This window comes from Cuculus canorus, chromosome 1 (genome assembly GCF_017976375.1).
Source record: "Cuculus canorus isolate bCucCan1 chromosome 1, bCucCan1.pri, whole genome shotgun sequence".
Classification (NCBI taxonomy): Eukaryota; Metazoa; Chordata; class Aves; order Cuculiformes; family Cuculidae; genus Cuculus; species Cuculus canorus.
In genome coordinates this window covers 365090-387998 of record NC_071401.1, presented here as the reverse complement: position 1 = coordinate 387998, position 22909 = coordinate 365090, and the positions used below count along the sequence as shown (strand labels likewise).

The window sequence follows — 22909 nt, the reverse complement described above, 5'->3', positions numbered from 1 at the left end:
TAAGGAGCTCATCCTCCCAAATGAGATGCACAGCTCCAGGAGACCCTGGTTTCGAGATCTCTAATGATGGGCTGCGTGGATAACGACCTCTGCATGTTTGTTCTGAGCAGACGCATTGCTGGGTTCATTTTTCCGGCCTCTGGCTCTCGTATTGGCAGTGACAACAAGCAGATCTTCCCGCACTCATCCCTGAACCTGTGCTGCCTCTGTTATCTCCCCTCTCCGCTGCCTCTTTCCAACCGAATCCATGGCCCTGCTCACCCTTTTTCCATGGCAAGGGTTTTGCTCCCTGAGGCATCAGGAATGCAGCAGCATTTTTGAATCGCAGAATGGCTTGAGTTGAAAGGGACTTCAAAGCCCATCCTGTTCCAATCCTCTGCCATGGGCAGGAACACCTCCTGCTGGATCAGTGGCTCCAAGCCCCATCCAACCCGGCCTTCCACACCCCTAGGGATGGGGCAGCCACCACTGCTCTGGGAAACTCGGGCCAGGGCCTCCCCACCCTCACAGGAGAACATTTCTCCCTAAGATCTCATCTCAGTCTCCTCTCTTGCAGCTCAAAACCATTCCCCTCATCCCATCCCTGCACTCCCTGATCCAGAGCCCCTCCCCAGCTTTCCTGGAGCTCCTTTCCCTACTGGAAGCTGCTCTAAGGTCTCCCTGCAGCCTTCTATTCTCCAGGCTGAACAACTCCAACTCTCTCAGCCTCATACAGGAGGCTCTCCAGCCCTCGGATCACCCTTGCAGCCTCCTCTGGACTCGCTCCAACAGTTCCATCTCCTTTTTATGTTGGGGACTCAGGATGCAGGGCTCCAGGTGGGGTGTCACCAGAGCAGAGCAGAGGGGCAGAATCTCCTCTCTCTCCCTGCTGGTCCCACTCTTTGGATGCAGCCCAGGACACGGTTGGACTTTCTGGGGAGGTTTCTGATGCACAACGCTGGCCCAGCCTTGGCTCCTGGTTCTTGCCTCAGCATTTCTAATATCCCTCTGGTTTTTGGAGCTGGTGATCACTGAACTGTGTTGTCACAGCACAGTCACAGCGATGACAGCCTGTTCCTGGGAGATAATTGTTCACCACCACCGCCTGTCATTTTTTATCTGAAGCATCCGGGTTTTCCCCCCAAGTGTGTTTAACTCAACTGTTATTTTTTTAATCTGTTGTTTTATTGTTTGGTGACTCAGTCTTATCAAGGTCTTCTGCAGCTGTTTGCAGCTGGCCTTCCTGTTCCTGGAGGAGTTGAATATCAGCAGAAGCTTGGTCGCCTTAATGTTTTCCCCTCCCTTTCTCAGACAAACTTCACTGTAAAGCAGAAATTCAGTGCGGATTCCGGTAGGCATCACCGGAAAGGAACAGCCTGGAGGTGTTCAAGGACAATCTGGATGGGGCTTGGAGCAACCTGATCCAGTAGGAGATGTCCCTGCCCATGGAACAGGATGATCTTTGAGGTCTTTTCCAACCCAAATCATTCCATGATTCTATAAAATCCTCTTTTGTGAGAGTGATGAAGCACAGGATCCAGTTGCCCAGAGAAATGGTGGCTGCCCCATCCCTGGAAACATCCAAGACCAGGTTGGATGGGGCTTGGAGCCCCCTGATCCAGCGGAAGGTATCCCTGCTGATGGCAGGGAGTGGAACTGGATGGGCTTTGAGGTCCCTTCCAACCCGATCTATTCTATGATTTTATGACGCACCTTTATTTTATGATCTAATTACTCCATGGCGTGCGGAACTTCACTCCCATTTCTTTTTGATGACCTTTGGTGAGGACCTTTCTCAGAGCCCTTGGCAATTCTGATAGACCTCCTGGATCCCATCCAGAATCCTTTCCAGCCCTTGGAGGACTTGCAGTATGTCGATGATTCTTGTGTGCACGTTAGAAGGACTCTACAGACCCTTTCCCCTTTGGGTGTACTTACAGAAGCACAGAATGTCCTGATCTGTAAGGGATCAACAAGAATTATCAAGTCCAACTCCTGTTCCTACACAGGACAACCCCCAAAATTCGCCAATTATCCACATGCCTAAGGATTCAGCACTTTACCACATTTTCTGCCACCTTTTCCCACCAGATACCACGTTCATGGCTGTGAAGAACCTCCCATTTCTCCAGAAAGCCTTTTAAGGTGTCCCACGTGCATGTGTGGACCTTGTTCTTGCAGGACATCCCTGTACACAGGACAGTGCAGAAAACAAGGCAACTCCCTCCCTCTTGCTGTAATCCTGCCTGTATCCTCATGCTTGATGGGATAGGATGGGATGGGGTGGGATGGGATGGGATGAGATGGGTGGGTGCACCCACATTTGCTCCATCCAGCTGATTTGCTTGCACAACCTATCCACAGGGTCTGGAATCAAATTGGTGGGTGGAAAGCTCCACATGAGCCAGCAATGGTTGTATACAGCCCAGAAAACACCCGTGTCCTGGACTGCATCCAAAGCCGTGGGACCAGCAGGGAGGGATGGGATTCTGTCCCTCTGCTCCGCTCTGGTGAGACCCCACCTGGAGCCCTGCATCCAGTTCTGGAGTCCTCGGCACAGGAAGGACATGGAGCTGCTAGAGCGAGTCCAGAGGAGGCCACACAGATGGTCTGAGGGCTGGTGAACCTCCTGTACAAGGACAGGCTTAGAGAGTCGAGGTTGTTCAACCTGGAGGAGAGAAGGCTGTGGGAAGACCTTAGAGCAGCTTCCAGTAGGGAAAGGGCTCCAAGAAAGCTATGGAGGGTCTCTTGATCAGGCAGTGCAGGGATGGGACAAGGAGAATGGTTTTGAGCTGCAAGAGGGGAGATTGAGATGAGATCTTAGGGAGAAATATTTTGCAGTGAGGGTGGGAAGACCCTGGCCCAGGTTTCCCAGAGCAGTGGTGGCTGCCCCATCCCTGGAGGTGTTGAAGGCCAGGTTGGATGGGGCTTGGAGCCCCTGATCCAGTGGGAGGTGTTCCTGCCTATGGCACAGGATGGAACTGGATGTTCTTTGAGGTTTCTTCCAGCCCAAACCATCCCATGATTAAGTGATTCTACGCAATTGCTTTGGATGCTTCATCCCTGGGGTGAGATGTGGAGGAGCAGCTGCCTCGGGGCGTGCTCGGTGCTTCCGGGCATTAGCCCAGAGCACAATGCACTTGCCTACGCATTATTGTTTGGTGCCACTGGAGATCATGGATCTCATCGGAGATGCCTGATAATGTCCCATGTGGTTCCCACTGCCACAAAGGGCCATGTGTGTTGTTATCAGCAAAATCTCATTTACGGGCATAAAGCAAACACAATTTATTTCCAAAGCCAATAATTAATTGTTTACTTAATTAAAGGCAGGCAAATACACGACTCCCTGTTAGTGTGGATCCAGCTGGTTCAGAAAAAAAAGGAAAGAAATGAACGTTTCTTTTCAGAAAAAGATGTATTAGTGGTAGTAATAATAATAGAAATAATAAATTAAGTTTGTTGCACACACACTTCCCAGTTTCTGCCTCTTTCCCGGATTCACACTCAGTCTTTCAGGGCTCCTCTGGGCCCTAAGGCTGCTTACTTCAGGGCAGTGGTGGTGGTGGATGTTACCTCAAGTCATCGATGTCTGGAGTCCTTCACAGGGAATGTGATACTGATGTCCGTGACTGCTTCTTGGTAGCTCCAGGGCCCACTTCGTGTCTTTTTTAGGTTGGACAACACCCTTTTACACCTTGGTTTCTCCTCCCTGGTCTCCAGGTCCGTGATATGTGCAGAATTACTGAATCCGGTGCCTTTTATGCGTGTTAGATACTCGCTCTCTGTCATCCCCAAACCATTTTTGCCCTGCTCTGGGCTTGCCTGCCTCTAACCAAAGATCCTGGAATTGTTTATGACCATGGGGTCTCCAGCACCAGCTGATGGCCTTGGTTTTATCACCTCATGCCTGCCCTCCTCCTAGCTGTCTTATGTCCCCACTTCCAAGAGAAGGACTTGGGGTGCTGGAGGAGGAGAAGCTCAGCATGAGCCCAGAAACCAACCATGTCCTGGGCTGCATCCAAAGCCGTGGGACCAGCAGGGAGAGGAAGGGGTTTCTGTCCCTCTGCTCAGCTCTGGGGAGACCTCACCTGGGCCCGGTGTCCATTTCTGGAGTCCTCAGCACAGGAAGGACATGGAACTGTTGGAGCGAGTCCAGAGGAGGCCGCGGAGATGATGCCAGGGCTGGAGCACCTCCCGTATGAGGCCAGAGTGGGAGAGTGGGACATCTCGAGTGGGACTCAGCAGCAAAAGGGAGCAACAAAGCTGAGCCTTGGATCCCCACCAGACGCTGGGATCAGGAATGCCTTGTTTGGATGGGGACCCTTGCATGGGGACCCAAGGAGATGCCTCCATGTCCCATGATTAATCATCTTGTGCTGGATATGGATCTCAGTCCTCCAGGTGGGGTCTCACCAGAGCAGGGCAGAGGGGCAGAATCCTCTCCCTGGCCCTGCTGATCCCACGGCTTTGGATGCAGCCCAGGACATGGGTGGTTTCTGGGCTGTGAGCGCATGTTGCCATCCCATATTGAGCTTCTCCTCCCCCTTCAAGTCCTTCTCCTCAGGGCTGCTCCCAATCCATTCTCCTCGCAGGCTGTGCTTGGGTTTGCCCTTACCCAGTTGAAGGACCTTGGAGTTGGCCTTGTTGAGCTTCACAAGTCCAGCACTGATATTTACTTATCTGAAAGTCTGCAACTGGGAGTGGGATTTATTGTTGTTCTTGTTGTTTTTCAGCCTTTTTGTTCTTGCTTAGTATCTCAGTCACATTGCCCGGGATGAGAAACAACCGTAGCGTCAGTATTGAGCATCTGTGCCTCTGCTGTGTGACGAAGCACAGATCAGATACTTTAATATCAGAGGCATGGAATGAAAAGACAATCTCTGCTGCCAAGAGCTTCAAAGCTGTGGATGGGAAAGGAGAAAGATATGAGGGAAGAAAAACAACAAGAAACAGTGTGGGTCACGATGAGAAGCACGAGCTGTGTGGATTGCTGTATGATATCAGGCAATGGAGAGGATGCATCTCAAGTTATGGATTTTAAGAAACAGAATTGAATGGAAAACAGAGGACCTTGAGGTTGAATTTTCATTTTCATGTTGTTCCTTTTATCAAAATCATGGAACAGTTTGTGTTGGAAGGGATCTCCAAGCCCATCCAGATCCAACCCCCTGCCATGGGCAGGGACACCTCCCACTGGATCAGGGTGGAACTGATCACCTGTAACTGATCAAACTTCATAAAACATTAAGACAAATATCAAATAAACATCCATGACTGTTGTAGCCGTCAAGTGGACCAGAGTGTTATCCAGGCCCTCAGAGTGAAAACCTCATGAAGAATTCTGAGGACAGGGATAACGACGAGGAACAGTGGGCTATAAAACGTTCTCTCACATAGGTTGCCCAGAGAAGCTGTGGCTGCCCCATCCCTGGAGGTGTTGAAGGCCAGGTTGGATGGAGCTTGGAGCCCCTGATCCAGTGGGAGATGTCCCTGCCGATGGCAGGAGGCTGGAACTGGATGGGCCTTGAGTTCCCAAACCATTCCTTGATTCCATAATCCTTTGGTGCATATCATTTCTCTGTACTTTCCAGTCATCCCTGTCACCATGCTTGCCCAGTCCTGAAGACAATCTGGGTCACTTTTTCTCGGAGGAGTTTGTGTTTCATAGTGTAGATGATGGGGTTCAGCATGGGTGGCAGGAGCACATAGACGTTAGCCAACAGGATGTGAATGTGGTGAGGAACGTTGTGGCCAAATCGATGAGTGAAGAATGAGAACAATGCTGGGGTGTAGAACATAGAGATAACACAGGCATGAGAGCTGCAGGTGCCAATTGCCTTCAGTTGGGCATCCTTGGATGAGAGCCTGAAGATTGCCCGGAGTATGAGGACGTACGATATCCCAATGAACACAACGTCCACGCCTGGGGACAGAAGCGTGGTGGCAAAGCCATACCAGATGTTAACGGAGATGTCAGCACAGGCCAGGCGGGCAATGCCCATGTGCTCGCAGTAGGTGTGTGGCATGATGTGGTGTCCACAGTATGGCAGCCTCCAAAGGAGGAATATCGTTGGGAACATCACGCAAAAGCTCCTGGCCATGGCAGCGAGCCCTGTCTTAGCCACCACTGAGGGCGTGAAGATGGTGGAGTAGCGCAAGGGGTTGCATATGGCCACATACCGGTCGAACGCCATGGCCAGCAGGATGGTCGACTCCGCAATGAAGCTCACATGTGTGAAGAACATCTGGGTAAGGCAGGCGTGGAAAGAAATCTCCTTGGAAAGGGACCAGAATATGCTCAGGGCTTTAGGCACTGTGGAGGAGGACAACATGAGATCTGCCACTGCTAGCATGGCCAGGAAGAGGCACATCGGATTGTGGAGGCTCTGCTCTGTCACAATGACAAATATGAGGATGAAGTTGCCAAGGAGTGCCACGATGTACACCAGGCAGAACGGGATGGAGAGCCAGGGGTGCAGGTCCTCCAGGCCCACCATGCCCAGCAGAAGGAAGGAAGTAGGGTGGAGGCTGGTTTCATTGATAGCTTCCATGGTGGGGTGACATCTGAATAAGGTTTGGGCTTCCTTCCCTGTAAGCACAAATCATGGAAGAGGTGGGGAGCGCAGTTCATAACACAGAACCCACCTGAGTTTCAGGGAGAACTTTATTTCTCTGGATCACGATGTATTCCCTTTACACATCAAGGAATGTGGTTGAGATACGGACTCCAAATCAATGAATGAATTAAATTAGGAGTGCATTTTGTAGACTCAGATACCAAAATCCAGCAAAAGGATTTAGCCAAGTTCACGGATTGGTGCAAAATCATAGAACCCTGGAATAGTTTGGGTTGGAAGGCACCTCAAAGCCCATCCAGTTCCACCGCCTGCCATGGGCAGGGGCACCTCCCACTGGATCAGGGGCTCCAAGCCCCATCCAACCTGGCCTTCAACACCTCCAGGGATGGGGCAGCCACCACTGCTCTAGGCAACCAGGGCCAGGGCCACACTGCCCTCACCGTCAACATTTCTCCTTAAGATGTCATCCCAATCTCCCCTCTTCCAGCTCAAAACCATTCCCCTCGTCCCATCCCTGCACTCCCTGATCAAGAGCCCCTCCCAAAATTTCCTGGAGCCCCATTTAAATTCTCGAAGGAAAATCTCGGCAAAGCACCCAGGAATCTGCCCCCTCCAGCTCCAAATGCTGTTATTTATCATGTTTTTATTCTGTAGCACCCAAAAGCAGGAGAAGAGGAGATGAGCTGGGACTGACATTGATTTTATTCAACAAGTGTCGTGTTTTAATACCGACCTCTCCTCTCTCCTCACTCATTCACACCACGTTTTCTGTGAGGGCAGCTGCCCTCCTGCCAGGCAGGGAGGGCTCACGGAGCACCCAGGGACACGAGGCTTCATCGCCTCCATCTGAAAGGACGATCCATGAAGCTGTGCAGAACGAAGGAGAGTGGAGGATCAGCTCCCACTGAGCTTGTGATCCCAGGGAACTGCGGCTGAACAGTAAAGCAGAGCCAGAAGCACTGGGCTAATGCAGAGCATGAAAGTTTTTTGCTCCAGGCACGCAGTTTGCACAGAGGACCTCGGGATCCTCAGTGTTTGCTCGTGTCAGAGTCCAAGGACTGAAGCTGGGTTTGACAGAACACAGCAGTGCTGCTCTGGTGCCGTCTGCCCCACGCTGTGCCACACAGAATCAGGGAATGGTTTGGGTTGGAAGGGGCCTCAAAGCCCACCCAGTTCCACCCCATGCTGTGGGCAAGGACACCTCCCACCGGATCAGGTTGCTCCAAGCCCCATCCAGCCTGGCCTTCAACACCTCCACGGATGGGGCGGCCACACTGCTCTGGGCATCCTGGGCCAGGACCCTCACAGGAGAACATTTCTCCCTAAGATCTCATCTCAATCTCCCTCTTTCAGCTCCAAACCTTTCCCCTCACCCCATCCCTGCACTCCCTGATCAAGAGCCCGTCCCCAGCTTTTCTGTAGCTGAAAATCAGGCACCTCAGCCACAGAAACCCGCAAGACTACTGCTGCTGTGAAGCACTCACCAGCTCCTGTGACAGCCAGGGTGGACGATTTCCACCTCTGAACCTGAGGGGTTCAGAGAGGTGCAGGGATGTGGTGATATTTACACTGCCCTGAGTCCCCACGGGGCTTCCCGCCACCTGGGAGCCGTGGAGCTTGGGCAAATGTGATGAAAAGCACACAACTTCAAAGGATTTTGGAGTAAAATGATCTAATCACAGAATAGTTGAGGTTGGAGAAGACCTTTAGGATGGTCAGGTCCAACCTTTAACCCAGCACTTCCAACTCCGTCACTGAACCATTTCCTTAAGCTCCATATCCACGTGGCTTCAAGGTTGGAAAAGACCTCAAAGCTCATCCAGCCCAACCCCACCGTTACAACTGACCCCTGTCCCCAGGTGCCACGGCCACACAATTTTTGAACCCCTCCAGGGATGGGGACTCCACCACTTCCCTGGGAAGCCTCTGCCAGGGCACGGCAACCCTTTCCTTGAAGGAATTTCTCTCAATATCCATCCTAAACCTTCCCTGGTGCAACTTGAGGCCATTTCCTTTTGTCCAATCCCTTCTTGAAGGGTTTAAGGCGCAGGGTGGAACTCACAAAGCCATTGGAGCTCTGCATCATCTCCTGCACAGCCGGGTCAGGATGAGGTGGAATGGCTGATGACACAGGGATGAGTGATGCCAGCTCCTCCAGCCAACCCCACCGAGATGACCCAGGACCTGCTGCGATTGCTGCCTCCAGCCTTGCTCCGCCGGCCTCTGGGGGGGCTCAGGCACTACCAGCATGATTAACACAGTGATTGCATCTGCCAGAGGCTGCGACCGCCGCTCCTGGCCTGAACGTCCAGCCCTGACTCCTGCTCTGCCAGGGCTCTCTTTGGGAGCATAAACCAAAAATCCAATATTAACAAAGAGCAGGCATGGCCAAGGAGTGAGAGAGCAGAAAGAGGCTGTGGGCGAATGGAAGGCAATAAATGCATGAAAAAATCAAACCTGGGTACCTGAAATGAAGCACTAAATCTGGGTTTAATTACTGAAATAAAAGTAGAGAGATAGCCTTTGGCCAGAGATTTCGTTTTCCAGCCAGATATTTAATTTTCCAGACAAATATTTCATTTTCCCTTTCTTCCTCCTTTCTTTGTCCTTTTCTGTCTCAGAAAAACTGAGACCTGGCACCTTGGGACACAAAATTAGCTTCCAAGCCCCTCAAACTAGGATATCTGCAGAACGTTGTTGCCACCAGCTGTTGGTGTGTGCATTCCTTATGGCCATGTAGCCCCAGCGCAGACGTTGCAGCCCACAATCCCCACCTCAGATTGATTCTGCGGCAAAAAATCATGGGTCTAATTAAATGAGGTCTTCAAGCCTCTGTGACCCACTTGACAACGATGTGGCATGTGGAATCAGGGAATGGTTTGGGCTGGAAGGGACCTCAAAGCCCACCCAGTTCCATCTCTGTGGCCTCCTCTGGACTGACTCCAACATGTCCTTCCTGTGATGAGGACTCCAGAAATGGATGCAGGGTCCAGGTGGGGTCTGTCCAGAGCGGAGCAGAGGGACAGAATCCCCTCCCTCCCTGCTGGTCCCACGGCTTTGGATGCAGCCCAGGACATGGGTGTTTTCTGGGCTGTGACCACACGTTGCCAGCTCATGCTGAGCATCTCCAAGAACACCTCAAGTCCTTCTCCTCAGGGCTTCTCCCAATCCATTCTCCACTCAGCCTGGATTTGTTCTTGGGATTGCCCCAACCTGAGTGTAGTAGGTGTTCCTCCTTTTTTCTGGAGCAGAGAGACAGTCCAAAAGTGAAGTCTCTGTGAGAGGGTCCTCACCTGAGAGGTTTGCCGGATGTGTTTTGCAGAGGAGCCCCCATGAAGGCTCTGGTAGAGGAGGGGTGGATGTGCCTGGCTGCCTCATCCCTGGAGGTGTCGAAGGCCAGGTTGGATGGGGCTTGGAGCCCCCGATCCAGTGGAAGGTGTCCCTGCCCATGGCAGGGGTGGAACTGGATGGGCTTTGAGGTCCGTTCTAACCCATACCGTGGTTCTATGAAAATGTGAAAAGGAAGGAAGTTTAAAAAGGAGAAACAACCATTCTGTGAAGGTCCTGATGTAGGACACAACCTATGGGGAGAGTCTGGCATGAGACAACCTGTGTGACCCCATGGATTTGCCTTCACATCTCAGATCTCCAAAGCTGAGATCCCCTCCACTTGTTTACACCAAGAGTTCCCACCGTGGGCTGGAGGTGACATGGGGTGGCAGGGACGAGGAGCACCCCGCATCCTGCCCCACAGCACCCAGCAGAGGGGAGCATCGAGCTGTGGAGCGCCACTTGCATCCTCCGAGGGGACCCAGCCTGCGCTGTGTCAGATCCCCTGGGAGATGGGAGTGGGGACAATGTAAGATCCCAGCATCCCACCTCCCTGATGCTGCTGCCAATGCTCTTGGATGGACAGAGGGTGTCCAGCTCCACCCATGCTGGGCTCCCAAGGTGAAATGGAAGGGACTGGAAAGCTGCCCAACAGAGGAGGACCTGGGGATATTGGTCAACAGTAACTGAACATGAGCCAGCAGTGGCCCAGGTGGCCAAGAAGGCCAACAGCATCCAGGCTTGGATCAGCCATGAGGTGGCCAGCAGAGGCAGGACAGGGTTTGTCCTCCCACACGCAGCACTGGGGAAGCCACACCTTGAATATCGTGTTCAGTTCTGGGCTCCTCACTCCAAGAAAGACCTTGAGGCTCTGGAGAAGGGAAAGGGGCTGGGCAAAGGTCTGGAGCGCAGGGATTGTGGGGGTGGCTAAGAGCCCTGGGGTTGTTTAGTCTGGAGAAGAGGAGGCTGAGGGGAGACCTCATCGCTCTGTGCAGCTCCTGGAAAGGAGGTTGTGGTGAGGTGGGTGTTGGTCTCTTCTTCAAAGGAACAAGGGCTGGGACAAGAGAAAACAGCCTCAAGTTGCACCAGGGGAAGTATACCTTGGATCTTGGGAGAAATTCCTTCCTGGAAAGAGTGGTGAAGCCCTGGCAGAGGCTGTCCAGGGCAGTGGTGGCGTCCCCATCCCTGGAGAGATTCAAAACCCCATGTGGCTGTGGCACTTGGGGACAGGGTTCAGTCAGCCCGGTGGGGTTGGGCTGATAGTTGGACTGGATGCGCTTGGAGGGCTTTTCATCAGTCGGTCCAGCTGAATGTTTGTCACCAAAACCCACACGTGAACCCCCAAACGTAGACCATAAAACCACTCAGAAACACGGCAGAATTGGGTTTAATGAGCAGACGACTGGCTGCGGTGGTCAGGCACATTGATCAATGAATCGTTTACACTCAATTAACCCCTTTGTCAGCACTTCTCTATTTTCGTTCCTGACATAGTTGGACTCCTCCTTTCCCTCGCCCCTGGTTCTTCTTCTGAACATCCCACAGTACATTTACCACATTTCCACAAGTCCCTTTGATCATGGAGTCCTGGGATGGTTTGGGTTGGAAGGGACCTCAAAGCCCATCCAGTTCCAACCTCTGCCATGGACAGGAACAGCTCCCATGGGATCAGGTTGCTCCAAGCCCCATCCAACCTGGCCTTCCACACCCCTAGGAATGGGGCAGCCACCACTGCTCTGGGAAACGTGTTCCAGGGCCTCCCCACCCTCACAGCAAAATATTTCTCCCTAAGATCTCATCTCAATCTCCCCTTTTGCAGCTCAAACCCATTCCCCTTGTCCCATCCCTGCACTCCCTGGTCAAGAGCCCCTCCCCAGCTTTCCTGGAGCCCCTTTCTGCACTGGAAGCTACTCTAAGGTCTTCCCTCAGCCTTCTCTTCTCCAGGCTGGACAACCCCCACCCTCCCAGCCTGTCCTTGGACGGGAGGTTCTCCAGCCCCTTACATCATCTCCGTGGCCTCCTCTGTACTCACTCCAACAGCTCCATGTCCTCCCTGTGCTGAGGACACCAGAACTGGATGCAGGGCTCCAGGTGTGGTTTCATGAGAGTGAATTAGAGGGGCAGAATCACCTTCTTATGTCCTTACTCACCATATATCCTTATGACAGCAGAGATGCTTAGCATGTTCCCCACTCCTGGATGATCTTCTTTAGTATTGAACATTGCCTAGGACCACTGGCAGTGACTGTCATATTGGCTTTACTGGCAAATGCCCCCTCTGGCCTTGTGGAGCTCTCTTTGGCAAACCATCTCCAGCATCCGCCTGCGGATGCGTTTGGTTTTAACACTGTACACAATAGGGTTCAGGATGGGTGGGACAAGGAAGTGGAGGTTGGCTGTGAAAGTGTAGGCCTGGGGGGACACGTGTTTGATGAACTGGTGCATCATGGACAGGCAGATCATGGGGATAAAGAAGAGCAGGACAGCACAGATGTGAGAGATGCAGGTGTTGAGGGCTTTGAGGCGCCCCCTCCAAGTTGCAACGCTCAGGATGGTCTTAAGGATGAACAGGTAGGACAGGAGGACAAAGAGCAAGTCCAAACCCAGTGTGGAGAGCAGCACAAAGAGGCCATAGGTGCTGTGAATCCTCACATCTGAGCCTGCGTGTTTGATGATGTCAGGATGAAGACAGTAGGGATGGGAGAGCTTCCTGACCCTGGTGAAACACAGCTGGCTCAGCAGGACTGGGAGTGGGAACAGGACAACGGTGGCCCTCATGATGATTGCCACGCATATCTTGGTGGTCACTGAGTTGGTGAGGATAGAGGAATACCGTAAGGGGTGGCAGATGGCCACGTAGCGATCAAAGGCCATCGCCAGGATGACAGCAGATTCGATATCAGCAAAGATGTGGATGAAGAACATCTGGGCAAGGCAGGTTCCAAAGCTGATCTCTCTGTCCTCCAGCCACAGCATCCTCAGCATGGTTGGGAAGGTGGATGTGGACAAGCCGAGGTCGGCGACAGCGAGCATAGCAAGGAAGAGATACATGGGTACATGGAGGCTCTGGTCTGTCCCGATGATGGCAAGGATGGTCAAGTTCCCCAGCAGTGCCAGGAGGTACATGAAGCAGAGAGGAACAGACCACATCCGAGTAGTTTCCCACACTGGAAAGCCGCCCAAAAGGAATGACAGCGTCCTGCTCTGGCTGCTGTTGGTCCCAGGTGGGATGAAACAAGGACGCTCCATCTCATCCCTCAGAAGCTGTCCTGGAATGAAAGGCAGCAGGGTCATACACCACAAAGAAACAGGGATGGCCTGGAAGCTCCTCAGTCTGAAGCCTTGGATCAGAGGCACCAGCGTGACCAAGAACTTCGTGCTACAACCAAGCTCACCAGGGGCTGCACTGAAACCATCTCAACACCCTCGTCCCCCCCTGGAGACACACTCCAACACAGATACCATGTACAGGCAGAAGACTCAGTGTGTTCCACACCCAGCAGAGGCTGATCCTTGCTCAACATAGCAGGGAAACGAACCATTTAACCAAAGTGTCTGTGGGTGCTCGTGTCAATGCAAATCGACAAAGAGAATCAGGGTTGCAATGAGATAGGGGGGTGGTGAGCTCTGATCATTCGTGCTTTTGGTGGGAAACTCCAGTGATGAAGAGGAGCTGATAAAGCATTAGATCTGGCTCTGCAGGTGGAATACGGCAACCACCTTAGGTTGGAGACCAGCAGAGCCTGGACTTCTTAGATAAACAAAACAGAGGCCATCTACAAACACTGGAAGGGGAAGAGATCTCCTTCAGTTGAAGGACAGTGGTTACTTACCAAACAACGTTGTAGAAATCATACAGAGAGAAGAGTAAGCTGGAGATTACCAGGACATCACATGAAACCAGGGCATCTCTGGATGTTCTCCCACTGGAAATACAATGAGGAGAGGTAGAACTGCTTGCACAGCGTTTGCTTTCTGTAAGCTCATGTTGCCTCGGGCTGGCAGGGAGGATGGGGATGGGACTCAAGGGCTGTGACCTCTCTAATCCTCTCCCCATTGCATTTGCAGGCTTCTCTGTGTGCTTAAATCTGGTCCTCACGTCTGTCAGAGCATGGACCACCGGGTATCAACCTGTGAGTCTAGAAAAGCGTTTGAAACAGCTTAATCATGGAATCATGGAATGGTTTAGGTGGGAAGGGAACTCAAAGCCCATCCAGTTCCAACCCCTGCCATGGGCAAGGACACCTCCCACTGGATCAGGGGCTCCAAGCCCCATCCAAGCTGGCCTTCAACACCTCCAGGGATGGGGCAGCCACCACTGCTCTGGGAACCCTGGGCCAGGGCCTCCCACCCTCACAGCAAAATATTTCTCCCTAAGATCTCATCTCAATCTCCCCTCTTTCACCCCAAAACCGTTCCCCTCATCACATCCCTGCACTCCTTGATCAAGAGCCCCTCCCCAGCTCTCCTGCAGGAAACCATCATCTTCCAAATAGCTGGAGCTCTGTCCATTCAGAAAACTGCAAAAATATTGCCATTCTTTCCTTAAATTCACAAGGCTTCTCCCCCAGCTCGTCTCTAACCTCCCTCATCTCAAGTGTAAAGGGTTTCTGGCCCCAACACAGCCCCCTTGGACACCACCAAAGACAGGACAAGCTTCATGGATCAACCTAGGCATGCATAAAACTGTAAATGTGCAGAAGCTTTCTCCGGTCCTCAAGCTTATCAAAGATCATCCCCCACATTGGTTGAGCCTTGTCAGAGGCTGCCCAGGGCAGTGCTGCAGTCCCCATCCCTGGAGGGGTTTAGAAAACGTGTGATGGTGGCACTTGGGGGCAGGGTTCAGTCGGCACAGTAGGTTTGGTCTGATGGTTGGACTGGCTGAGCTTGGAGGTCTTTTCCAACCTTAATGATTCCATGATGGGGAAGGAGCTACAGAAGAAAGTTCTCTTCGGATAAAAACCTCTGCCATGATCAATTACAGCAAAGATTATTCCCGGATCAGTCTCTGCCCTGAGAGAACAGGAACCATCAGAGGTCGGTTTTAACTGATGGTTGGACTTGATGATCATAGAGGTCTTTTCCAACCTTAACGATTTCAATTGCCCTGCATTCCTGGCTTCCCCATCTCCTTCTCCGGAGGTCCAAGGTGGGTTGAGTTGGGACCCAGCTGAGTGCAGTCTTCCACAATGGAGCAGAGAACCCACTCACCTACCTTGCTCACCACCGTCTTGAGCCTCCCACCCGCTCCACTGCAAGGAAGAAGTCAGTTCCTGCCCTCAGGGCTCGCAGCAGCAGAGAATTTGTAGATGACCCAAGTGGGACAGGGCTGGCCTGGGAGCTCTGCTTCTCAGTGCTCAGCGCAGATGCTTTACCCACCACAGCACCAGTCCATGTTTTTACGCAATGCAGCTCTGCTCCATGCCATTGGTCCCTGCTGATGGCAGCAGGAGATGCACCCAGGAGACCCCCCTTCCAGACACGCCCTCCTCCTCCTCTCAGTGTTCTCATCCCTGGAGAGCCAGGCCAGGAGTGGTTTGGGTTTAGGAGCTCCCACTCTGTGGCAGGGTGATGGACAGATAAGTGCTCAAGGTTGTTCCCAGCCCTGCTTCACTTATGTGGATGCGGAAGAAAGCCCTGGAGTGGGTTCCTGGTCTCTGAAGAAGACCAGACCCTCATGGCTTTGTGTCCCATCCCCAAAAGGGGCTCTGGGCAGATGCCAAGAGGAGAATGTAAGAACAGGGTAAGCGTGCTTAGCAATTCCTCAAGCACCTTGCCGGCTCTCAGTTTGTGTTCCAGGGATTCCTGAGCCAGAACCAGTTCGTACTCTCAGCAGTTTGTGCACAACATATGTTCCTCAGAATGAGAAGGACATGGATCTGTTGGAGTGATTCCAGAGGAAGACACGGAGATGTTCCAAGGCTGGAGCAGGTAGAATCTATGATTCTATGAGTGTCCACCATCCCATGATAGGGGCATGGAAAGAGGTCCATGCGGGGAAACCTCATGAAGAGCTGATGTGGATGGAGGTGGATGGCCCAGGGCATCTCTTCTGGTCCAGCCAAACCCAACGTGTCACCCAGGCATGTGTTGATGTCCTGGTCCCTGAGGACCATCTCACAGTGCTCACTCAGATCCCAGTTCGCTCTCACTGCTCCGGTGGCTGCACTTGGAGCTCACAGTGTTTCACACACCAAAGCACCCCAATGGGAGGACTAAAAGCAAGATGAATTACAGAAGGAGCTTGGAGTGACCCAGGACACCTGCAGGGAGCTGGGATGCTCAGGGAGGCATTCTGGGGACAGCTGGGGAGAGGATGCTGAGTCTAGGCTCATCTGGCCTCACCTGCTGGAGGTGAGCAGCTCCTGGCTCCGCTGCTTCTACCAGAGCAAGCCAAACTCCCATGCCCACATCTCCTTCATCTTCATCCTGTATCCAGTGAGGCTTTGGCCTGAGTGGTCCATGCTAGCTGGACAGAATGTGTTCAGGGTGGCAGATGCTGGTCTTGAAACAGAGTATGAAGGAAAAAGCTGGCAGGTGGAAGAGGGCAGAGTTGCAGATGTGGGACCATGTGGATGTGGGACACACAGGGACCGAAGAGCCTGAGGCAGGTGCTCCTGGAAGGCAACCTCAACATGAATTGGAGAACCAGTACCTACAGTCTGATGTTCAAGACAGCATGCAGCTGTGGTCAGGGGTGCTGTCATACTGTGGACACCACTTCCTTGGCAAAAGCCACCTTTCAATGGCTCTGGAATGGATGACAGGCATCAAGGTCATGTTGTCTCTTCCAATACATGGAAGAGAATCCTTCCAAGGAAGTGTGATCAGAACAGGCATAAAGAAGTGGCTCCAGATCTTTCTGCCATTGTGTGTTGCAGTCACCTAATTTCAAATTCAAAAGAACCTCTACTGGAAGAAAGAGTCCTCCCTGAGCTGTTATCATAGAGCCATGGAATGGTTCGGGCTGGAAGGGACCTCAAGGCCATTCCAGTTCCAACCCCCTGCCATGGGCAGGGACACCTCCCACTGGATCAGGAGGCTCCAAGCCCCATCCAGCCTGGCCTTGAACACCTCCAGGGATGGCGCAGCCACCACTTCTTGTGGCAACCTGGGCCAGGGCCTCCCCACCCTCACAAGAGAACATTTCTCCCTAAGATCTCATCTCAGTCTCCTCTCTTGCAGCTCAAAACCATTCACCTTATCCCATTCCTGCACTCCCTGATCCAGAGCCTCTCCCCACCTTCCCTGGAGTCCCTTTCCTTCTCTAAGGTCTCTCCCAGAGCCTTCTTTTCTCCAGACTGAACAACCCCAACTGTCCCAGCCTGTCATAGATATGCAGCCCTGAAGCACCAGCCTCTCAAACACTTGTGCCCATTGTCTCTTTGCCATTAAAAAGTGGGATTTGTGAGTCTCTGAGTGTTCTCATAGGGTCAGAACCAAGAATGCAGTGGGTACAGAGGAGGAAAAGGATGAAACCAGGACACTCACCCTCAAAGTCCATCCCTGCACATCTCCTCATGCCCAGAAGGGTGCGGGGCAGGACCTGGTCCCAGCCTGCTGGCCATAAAAGCCAGACAGTGCAGCAGCTGGATCCCTTCTCTTGATGAGGAGAGAGTGAGACCTTTCTCCTGGTGGGATTCAGCTACTGAGAAGGCAAAACTGGGCTTTTCTGGCAGGGGCATTTACTGGTTTGGTGAGAGGGTCATCAAAGCGAGGATGCTAGGCAGGCAGCAGCATTTGTTGGGGCAGGGAGACCGTCCTCATCCCTTTCTCAGCTGGTGGCCCTGTACATCCACCTCCTGCTGATGCCCAAAGTCCTTGTTTTGATGCCCAAGGTCCCCATTTCGATGACCAAAGTCAGCTCAGGAGCCAAATTCCATCTGAATCAGATGATCAGCCAAGATGGGGTTGGATGAGGCTTTAAGAACTTTGAACAAGAAGAAGATGTCCTTGCCCAGGGGGATGGAACTGGATGGGCTTCAAGGTCCCTTCCAACCCAAACCATGCCACAATTCCATGATCCACTACATGAACAGAGAGCAGCGAGACCCTCATGAGGCATCATCCCCTCCCCAGCCTCCGTGGATGGTGTCTGCTGCTGCTTCCTCACCACGAGAGGGTTGACCCCATGGGCTGCAGACCTGCAGTGACTCAGGGCAGGGAGCACAAGGAGTTTTCCCCCACCTTGCTGGTGGGGAAACACAAGCAAAAAGCACTGGGGAAAGGGCACAGTGCTGCTCTGGCTTTAGACTGGGAAAATCTCTCCAAACAAGGGGGTAAAATCTTGGAGGAGGTGGGGGCAGCTCATTCGCCCCAAGTCTGCTCCATGCTCCTCTGATTTGGGAATCCAAACCTGAGTGGTGCTTCCAAGAGCAGCTTTGGAACGAGCTCCAGCTTGGCACCAAATACAGCCCAGCTGGAAAACCAGCACCCACTCTGGGGAAGGGCTTAGGGCACCCGAATTCCAGTAGCCCCTCTGGAAATCCCAGTTGCTGAAAGGAGCATGGTCTAGAAGGAGCCCCAGTACCACCAGGCAACCCCCTGCCCCACACTTGCGAGCTGGCAGCACAATCGGTTGGCCAGGGCTGTGCCTCAGTTTACCCTCTTGCCCCATCCTGCCCTGATTTGATGTTGGTGGGGTTTGAACGCTCCCACGGCAGAGGGTTGGCTGCCATCAGGAATTCCATTGGTACAGGATCGAGTGCTGTGCTGTGTCCCCACTGCTGCAATGCATCTGGTCCTGGGCAAAACCACAAACACAGCTCACACAGTGCTCCGGGGGTTGTGGAGAGGCAGGGGGGTCTCAAGGGGAATGAGCCAGCTCTGCGCCAGCAGCTCCTGCAGGGTGACTTGGCCAGCCTTGCTTTTCTTCCCCCCAACCCCTTCCTTAAGGTGTGCCTCAGTTTCCCTGCCTGGAGAAGGAGGGTTTGCTCTGCTCTGCTTTTCCCCGGCCTCAGGGGCTGTTGAACCTCACAGGGGCTGCCCGAGGGAGCAACACATCACAAACACAAAGGAAAAGGCGCTTTCCAGAGCAGTGTTGGTGCCTTCAAACTCTGGCTGTGCCATGTAAAACAGCAGCTCCTGGGGTGGCAGTAGATCCCAAATGGGTTTTGTGCCTTCTGACCCACAGGAGCTCAGTCTGGAGAACTTAATTATAGACCAGTGGAATGGGTTGAAGGGGACCACGAAGCCCATACAGTTCTAACCCCCTGCCGCAGACACCTTCCACTGGATCAGGGTGCTCAAGCCCCATCCAACCCGGCGCTGGACATTTCCAGGCATGGGGCATCTCCCACCTCTCCAGACAACCAGACCCAGTGCTTCATCACCCTCACAGGCAAGAATTTCTTAGAATCATGGAATCATGGAGTGGTTTGTGTTGGAAGGGACCTCAAAGCCCATCCAGTTCCATAGGCAGAGACACCTCCCAGGGGATCAGGGGGCTCCAAGCCCCATCCAGCCTGGTCTTCAACATCTCCAGGGATGGGGCAGCCACCACTTCTTGGTGCAACCTGGGCCAGGGCCTCCCCACCCTCACAGCAAAATATTTCTCCCAAAGATGTCATCTCAATCTCCCCTCTTTCAGCTCAAAACCATTCCCCTCTTCCCATCCCTGCAATCCTGCTTCCATAGCAGAGGGAACTGCACCACCTTGCTCCCCCTCTCAAAGAAAGGCTCTCAGCTGATCAGAACTCCCTTGCTTTTCCCTGTGCTGGCTGGCAAACAGAGCTGCTTGTGGGGAAACTGAGGCACTGAGCAGGGCAGCTGCACCCAAAGCATCATAAAATGCTCGTGGAAGGACAGCAACCCCCTCAGGAAAGAGGGACGCTTGCTGTCCCAAACCTGCTCCTCCACTAGGGATACAGCAATGTGTAAACTTCCTTAGCCATTCATAGAGTCATGGAATTATGGGATGGTTTGAGTTGGAAGGGACCGCAAAACCCACCCAGTTCCACCCACTGCCATGGACAGTGACACCTCCCACTGGATCGGGGGCTCCAAGCCCCATCCAGCCTGGCCTTCAACATCTCCAGGGATGGGGCAGCCACCACTTCTCTGGATGACCTGGGCCAGTCCTCATTCATTAGCCTTTCATTAGCCATTCATTAGCTATTCATTAGCTGTTCATGGGCATCCAGGCTGGAAATCCATACCAGGCCTGTCTGGTGTTCAAGCAATGCCCTGTGGGCCACATTGAGCGTGACAAGCACTGAGCCTGTGGTGTTCTGGGGGGATCCTGCCCCTGTCTGAACGTTGGCCTCTGTCACTGGGATCCAGGAGATTTTGGGTAAATGTGGTTCAGGGTGAACACAGCAAAATCTGACCCTCCTGAGCCTGCTATGGGCTCTGCCACGGAGGGCAGTGATGAGGACCAGGCTGCTGCAGGGATGAGCACCCCAGGGCTGCCCTCTGCCTCCCGCTCCCATGAAGGAAAATTCAAACGCAGTGACTGTTTCTCAGCTGGCAGCCACACCGCCTCCGCAGAAGCGTTTTCTGCTGCGTCAGAAGTCTGACTCAGCAAAAAGGGGGGTCTCTGCCCCAGCGCTGCCTTATCTGCGCGCAGCCTGGCTCATGTTTGTGCCGTTCCAGTTATCGTCGAGCCTCAGCCGGGCTGGGAGAGGCTGCCGTGACTCAGCACCCTGCCCTGACTCAACACCCTGCCCCAAAAACTTGGTTTATGATAGGGGAGCCCGAACGCAGCAAAAGGGCAGAAATCACCAGAGCATCCCGGTGCAGAAAATGTGTTGGAGTATTGAGCATGGGAGCCAGAGCTCCATCCATCTCTGCTTTTCTGCCTGGGTGTCTGAAAAGGAACCTCAAAATAGTGTTCCTCTTTCTTCACGATGAGGGTGGGCACGCGCTGGAGAGGGTTGCCCAGGGACGTGGTGGATGCCCCATCTCTGGAGGTGTTCAAGGCCAGGTTGGATGGGGCTTTGAGCAGCCTGATCCAGTGGGAGGTACTGGAACTAGATTCCATGGTTCCAAGGTTCCATGTTTCTATGTACCCCTCACAAGCGAGAGCAGCTCCCTGCCCTGACGGATGCACACAAATCCTGGGGCGGGGGTGCAGCCCTTGGCAAAGCCTCTCTCCAGCTGTCCCAGCAGACGTCCTGGTGTTCTGCATCTCATCCCAGCACATCTGTGGTCCCAGGACTTGTGAGTGAACCAGGACTGGCCTGAAAGTCATAGAATCATAGAATGGTTTGGGTTGGAAGAAACCTCAAAGCCCATCCAGTTCCACCCCTTGCCATGGGCAGGGACATCTCCCACTGGATCAGGGGGCTCCAAGCCCCCTTCAACCTGGCCTTCAACATGCCCAGGGGTGGGGCAGCCATGGTACCTCTGAGCAAGCTGGTACTATGTTTGCTCAGTTGCTCACAGCACCAAACCATCAGTCCAGCATCGTGCACTCAGCAAAGCCCCTTTCCTCTAGAGGGGGATTGGAACTGGATGATCTTTAAGGTCCCTTCCAACCCAAACTATTCTATGATTCTGGGCTTCGGTGAAACAGATTCTACAGGACGTTGCCCAGCCTCAGACTCATAGAATCATTAGAACCTTTAAGACCATCCAGTACAACTATCAGCCCAACCCCACCGTGCCAACCAAACCACATCCTGCAGTGCCACATCCACATGGTTTTTGAACCCCTCCAGGGATGGAGACTCCACCACTGCTCTGGGGAGCTTGTTCCAATATTTGATCACTCCTTCAGTAAATAAATATCACCCAATATCCAAACTAAACCTCCCCTGGCACAACTTGAGGCCATTCCCTCTCATCCCATCACATGCTCCTTGGGAGAAGAGACCAGCACCCACCTCACTCCAATCCCCTTTCAGGGAGCTGCAGAGAGCAATGTGGTCTCCCCTCAACCTCCTCTTCTCCAGGTTAAACTGCACCAGGTTCCTCAGCTGCTCCAGACCCTTCCCCAGCCTTGTTGCCCTCTGCAACTCCCTCGTTGCCCTCAGCTCAGCCCCATAGAAGTGTTGTTATTTGGGACTCCCTGGGGGAAAGGGGATCTGCTGAATGCACGATGCTGGGCTGATGGTTTAGTGCTGTGGGAACCTGAGTATAACTGGTAATAGGTTGCCCAGAGAAGTGTTAGGGAGGCCCCATTCCTGGAGAATGTTCAAGGCCAGGTTGGATGGGGTTTGGAGCCCCCGATACAGTGGGAGGTGTCCCTGCCCATGTCAGGAGCGTGGAACTGGACGGGCTTTGATGTCCCTTCCAACCAAAACCATTCCATGATTCTATGACCTTCAGGACAGCCCTGGCTCACTCACAAGCTCTGGGGCCACAAAGGTGCTGGGATGAGCTGCTAAACACCAGGACCTCTTCTAGGACTCCGGAGAGAGGCTCTGCCAAAGGCTGCTCCCTCCCTCCCAGGATTTCTGTGCATCCATCAGGGCAGGGAGCTGCTCTCCCTTGTGAGTGGTACATGGAATCATGGAACCACGGAGTCATTAAGGTTGGAAAAGACCTCTAAGCTCCTCCAGTCCAACCCTACATGGTACAGGCGGCCCTCAAACTGCTGCTTAGCATTTGCAAAGGGATTTCCCTGGGTACCATCCCATTTTCAGAGCCACTTTTGCTGCTGGAATGTGTAGCAGGCACTAAGCTGGAACCAGGCCTCCTTTTCTGCCTTCCAAAATCCAAGTCCCAGCACAGAAACAGGTCTGGCTCTGCCCATCACCAGCATCAACAGCTTGAAGGGCATGAGGGGGACATAACCCATACAGAAAATGCACTCCTGATCCAGCCGGTCCATTCCTAACACTCCCTAAACCATGCCCCTCAGCACCTCATCCACCCGTCCCTTAAACACCTCCAGGGAAGGTGACTCAACCACCTCCCTGGGCAGCTGTTCCAGTGCCCAGTAATCCTTCCCGTGAAAAATTTTTTCCTGATGTCCAGCCTGAAGCCCTGGCAGAGGCTGCCCAGGGCAGTGGTGGAGTCTCCGTCCCTAGAGGGGTTCAAAAACTGTGGTTGTGGCACTTGGGGACAGGGTTTAG

At 53.1% G+C, this 22909-nt stretch overlaps 2 protein-coding genes across 3 annotated transcripts; both read right to left on the bottom strand.

Moving 5' to 3' along the window:
* Positions 1 to 5582: 5582 nt before the first annotated feature.
* On the bottom strand, positions 5583 to 6533 carry LOC104056097 (olfactory receptor 52B2). The gene has a single exon (XM_009557310.2). It carries the CDS (start codon positions 6531 to 6533, stop codon positions 5583 to 5585), a length of 951 nt encoding a protein of 316 aa, XP_009555605.2.
* A 4809-nt stretch (positions 6534 to 11342) lies between these two features.
* On the bottom strand, positions 11343 to 15389 carry LOC104056086 (olfactory receptor 51G2). 2 transcript variants are annotated; one of them, XM_054056854.1, is made up of 3 exons: positions 15106 to 15389; positions 13724 to 13816; positions 11343 to 13159 (listed from the first exon to the last, which is right to left on the bottom strand). In XM_054056854.1, exons 2-3 carry the CDS (start codon positions 13743 to 13745, stop codon positions 12150 to 12152), a joined length of 1032 nt encoding a protein of 343 aa, XP_053912829.1. In that variant the 5' UTR covers positions 13746 to 13816; positions 15106 to 15389; the 3' UTR covers positions 11343 to 12149. The 2 variants fall into 2 exon arrangements, with proteins under 2 accessions (XP_053912829.1, XP_053912830.1); XM_054056855.1 differs by lacking the exon at positions 15106 to 15389 and having other exon boundaries at positions 11343 to 12606; positions 12724 to 13159; positions 13724 to 14016.
* Positions 15390 to 22909: the final 7520 nt, after the last annotated feature.

What these genes read in the sequence shown, in the direction of transcription:
- LOC104056097 (XM_009557310.2), bottom strand. Translation starts at nt 6,533, where the DNA reads ATGGAAGCTATCAATGAAACCAGCCTCCACCCTACTTCCTTCCTTCTG.
- LOC104056086 (XM_054056854.1), bottom strand. Translation starts at nt 13,745, where the DNA reads ATGATTTCTACAACGTTGTTTG. An exon ending in GATTTCTACAACGTTGTTTG is followed by an intron (nt 13,160 to 13,723) that starts GTAAGTAACCAC and finishes CTTTCATTCCAG; the next exon opens with GACAGCTTCTGAGGGATGAG.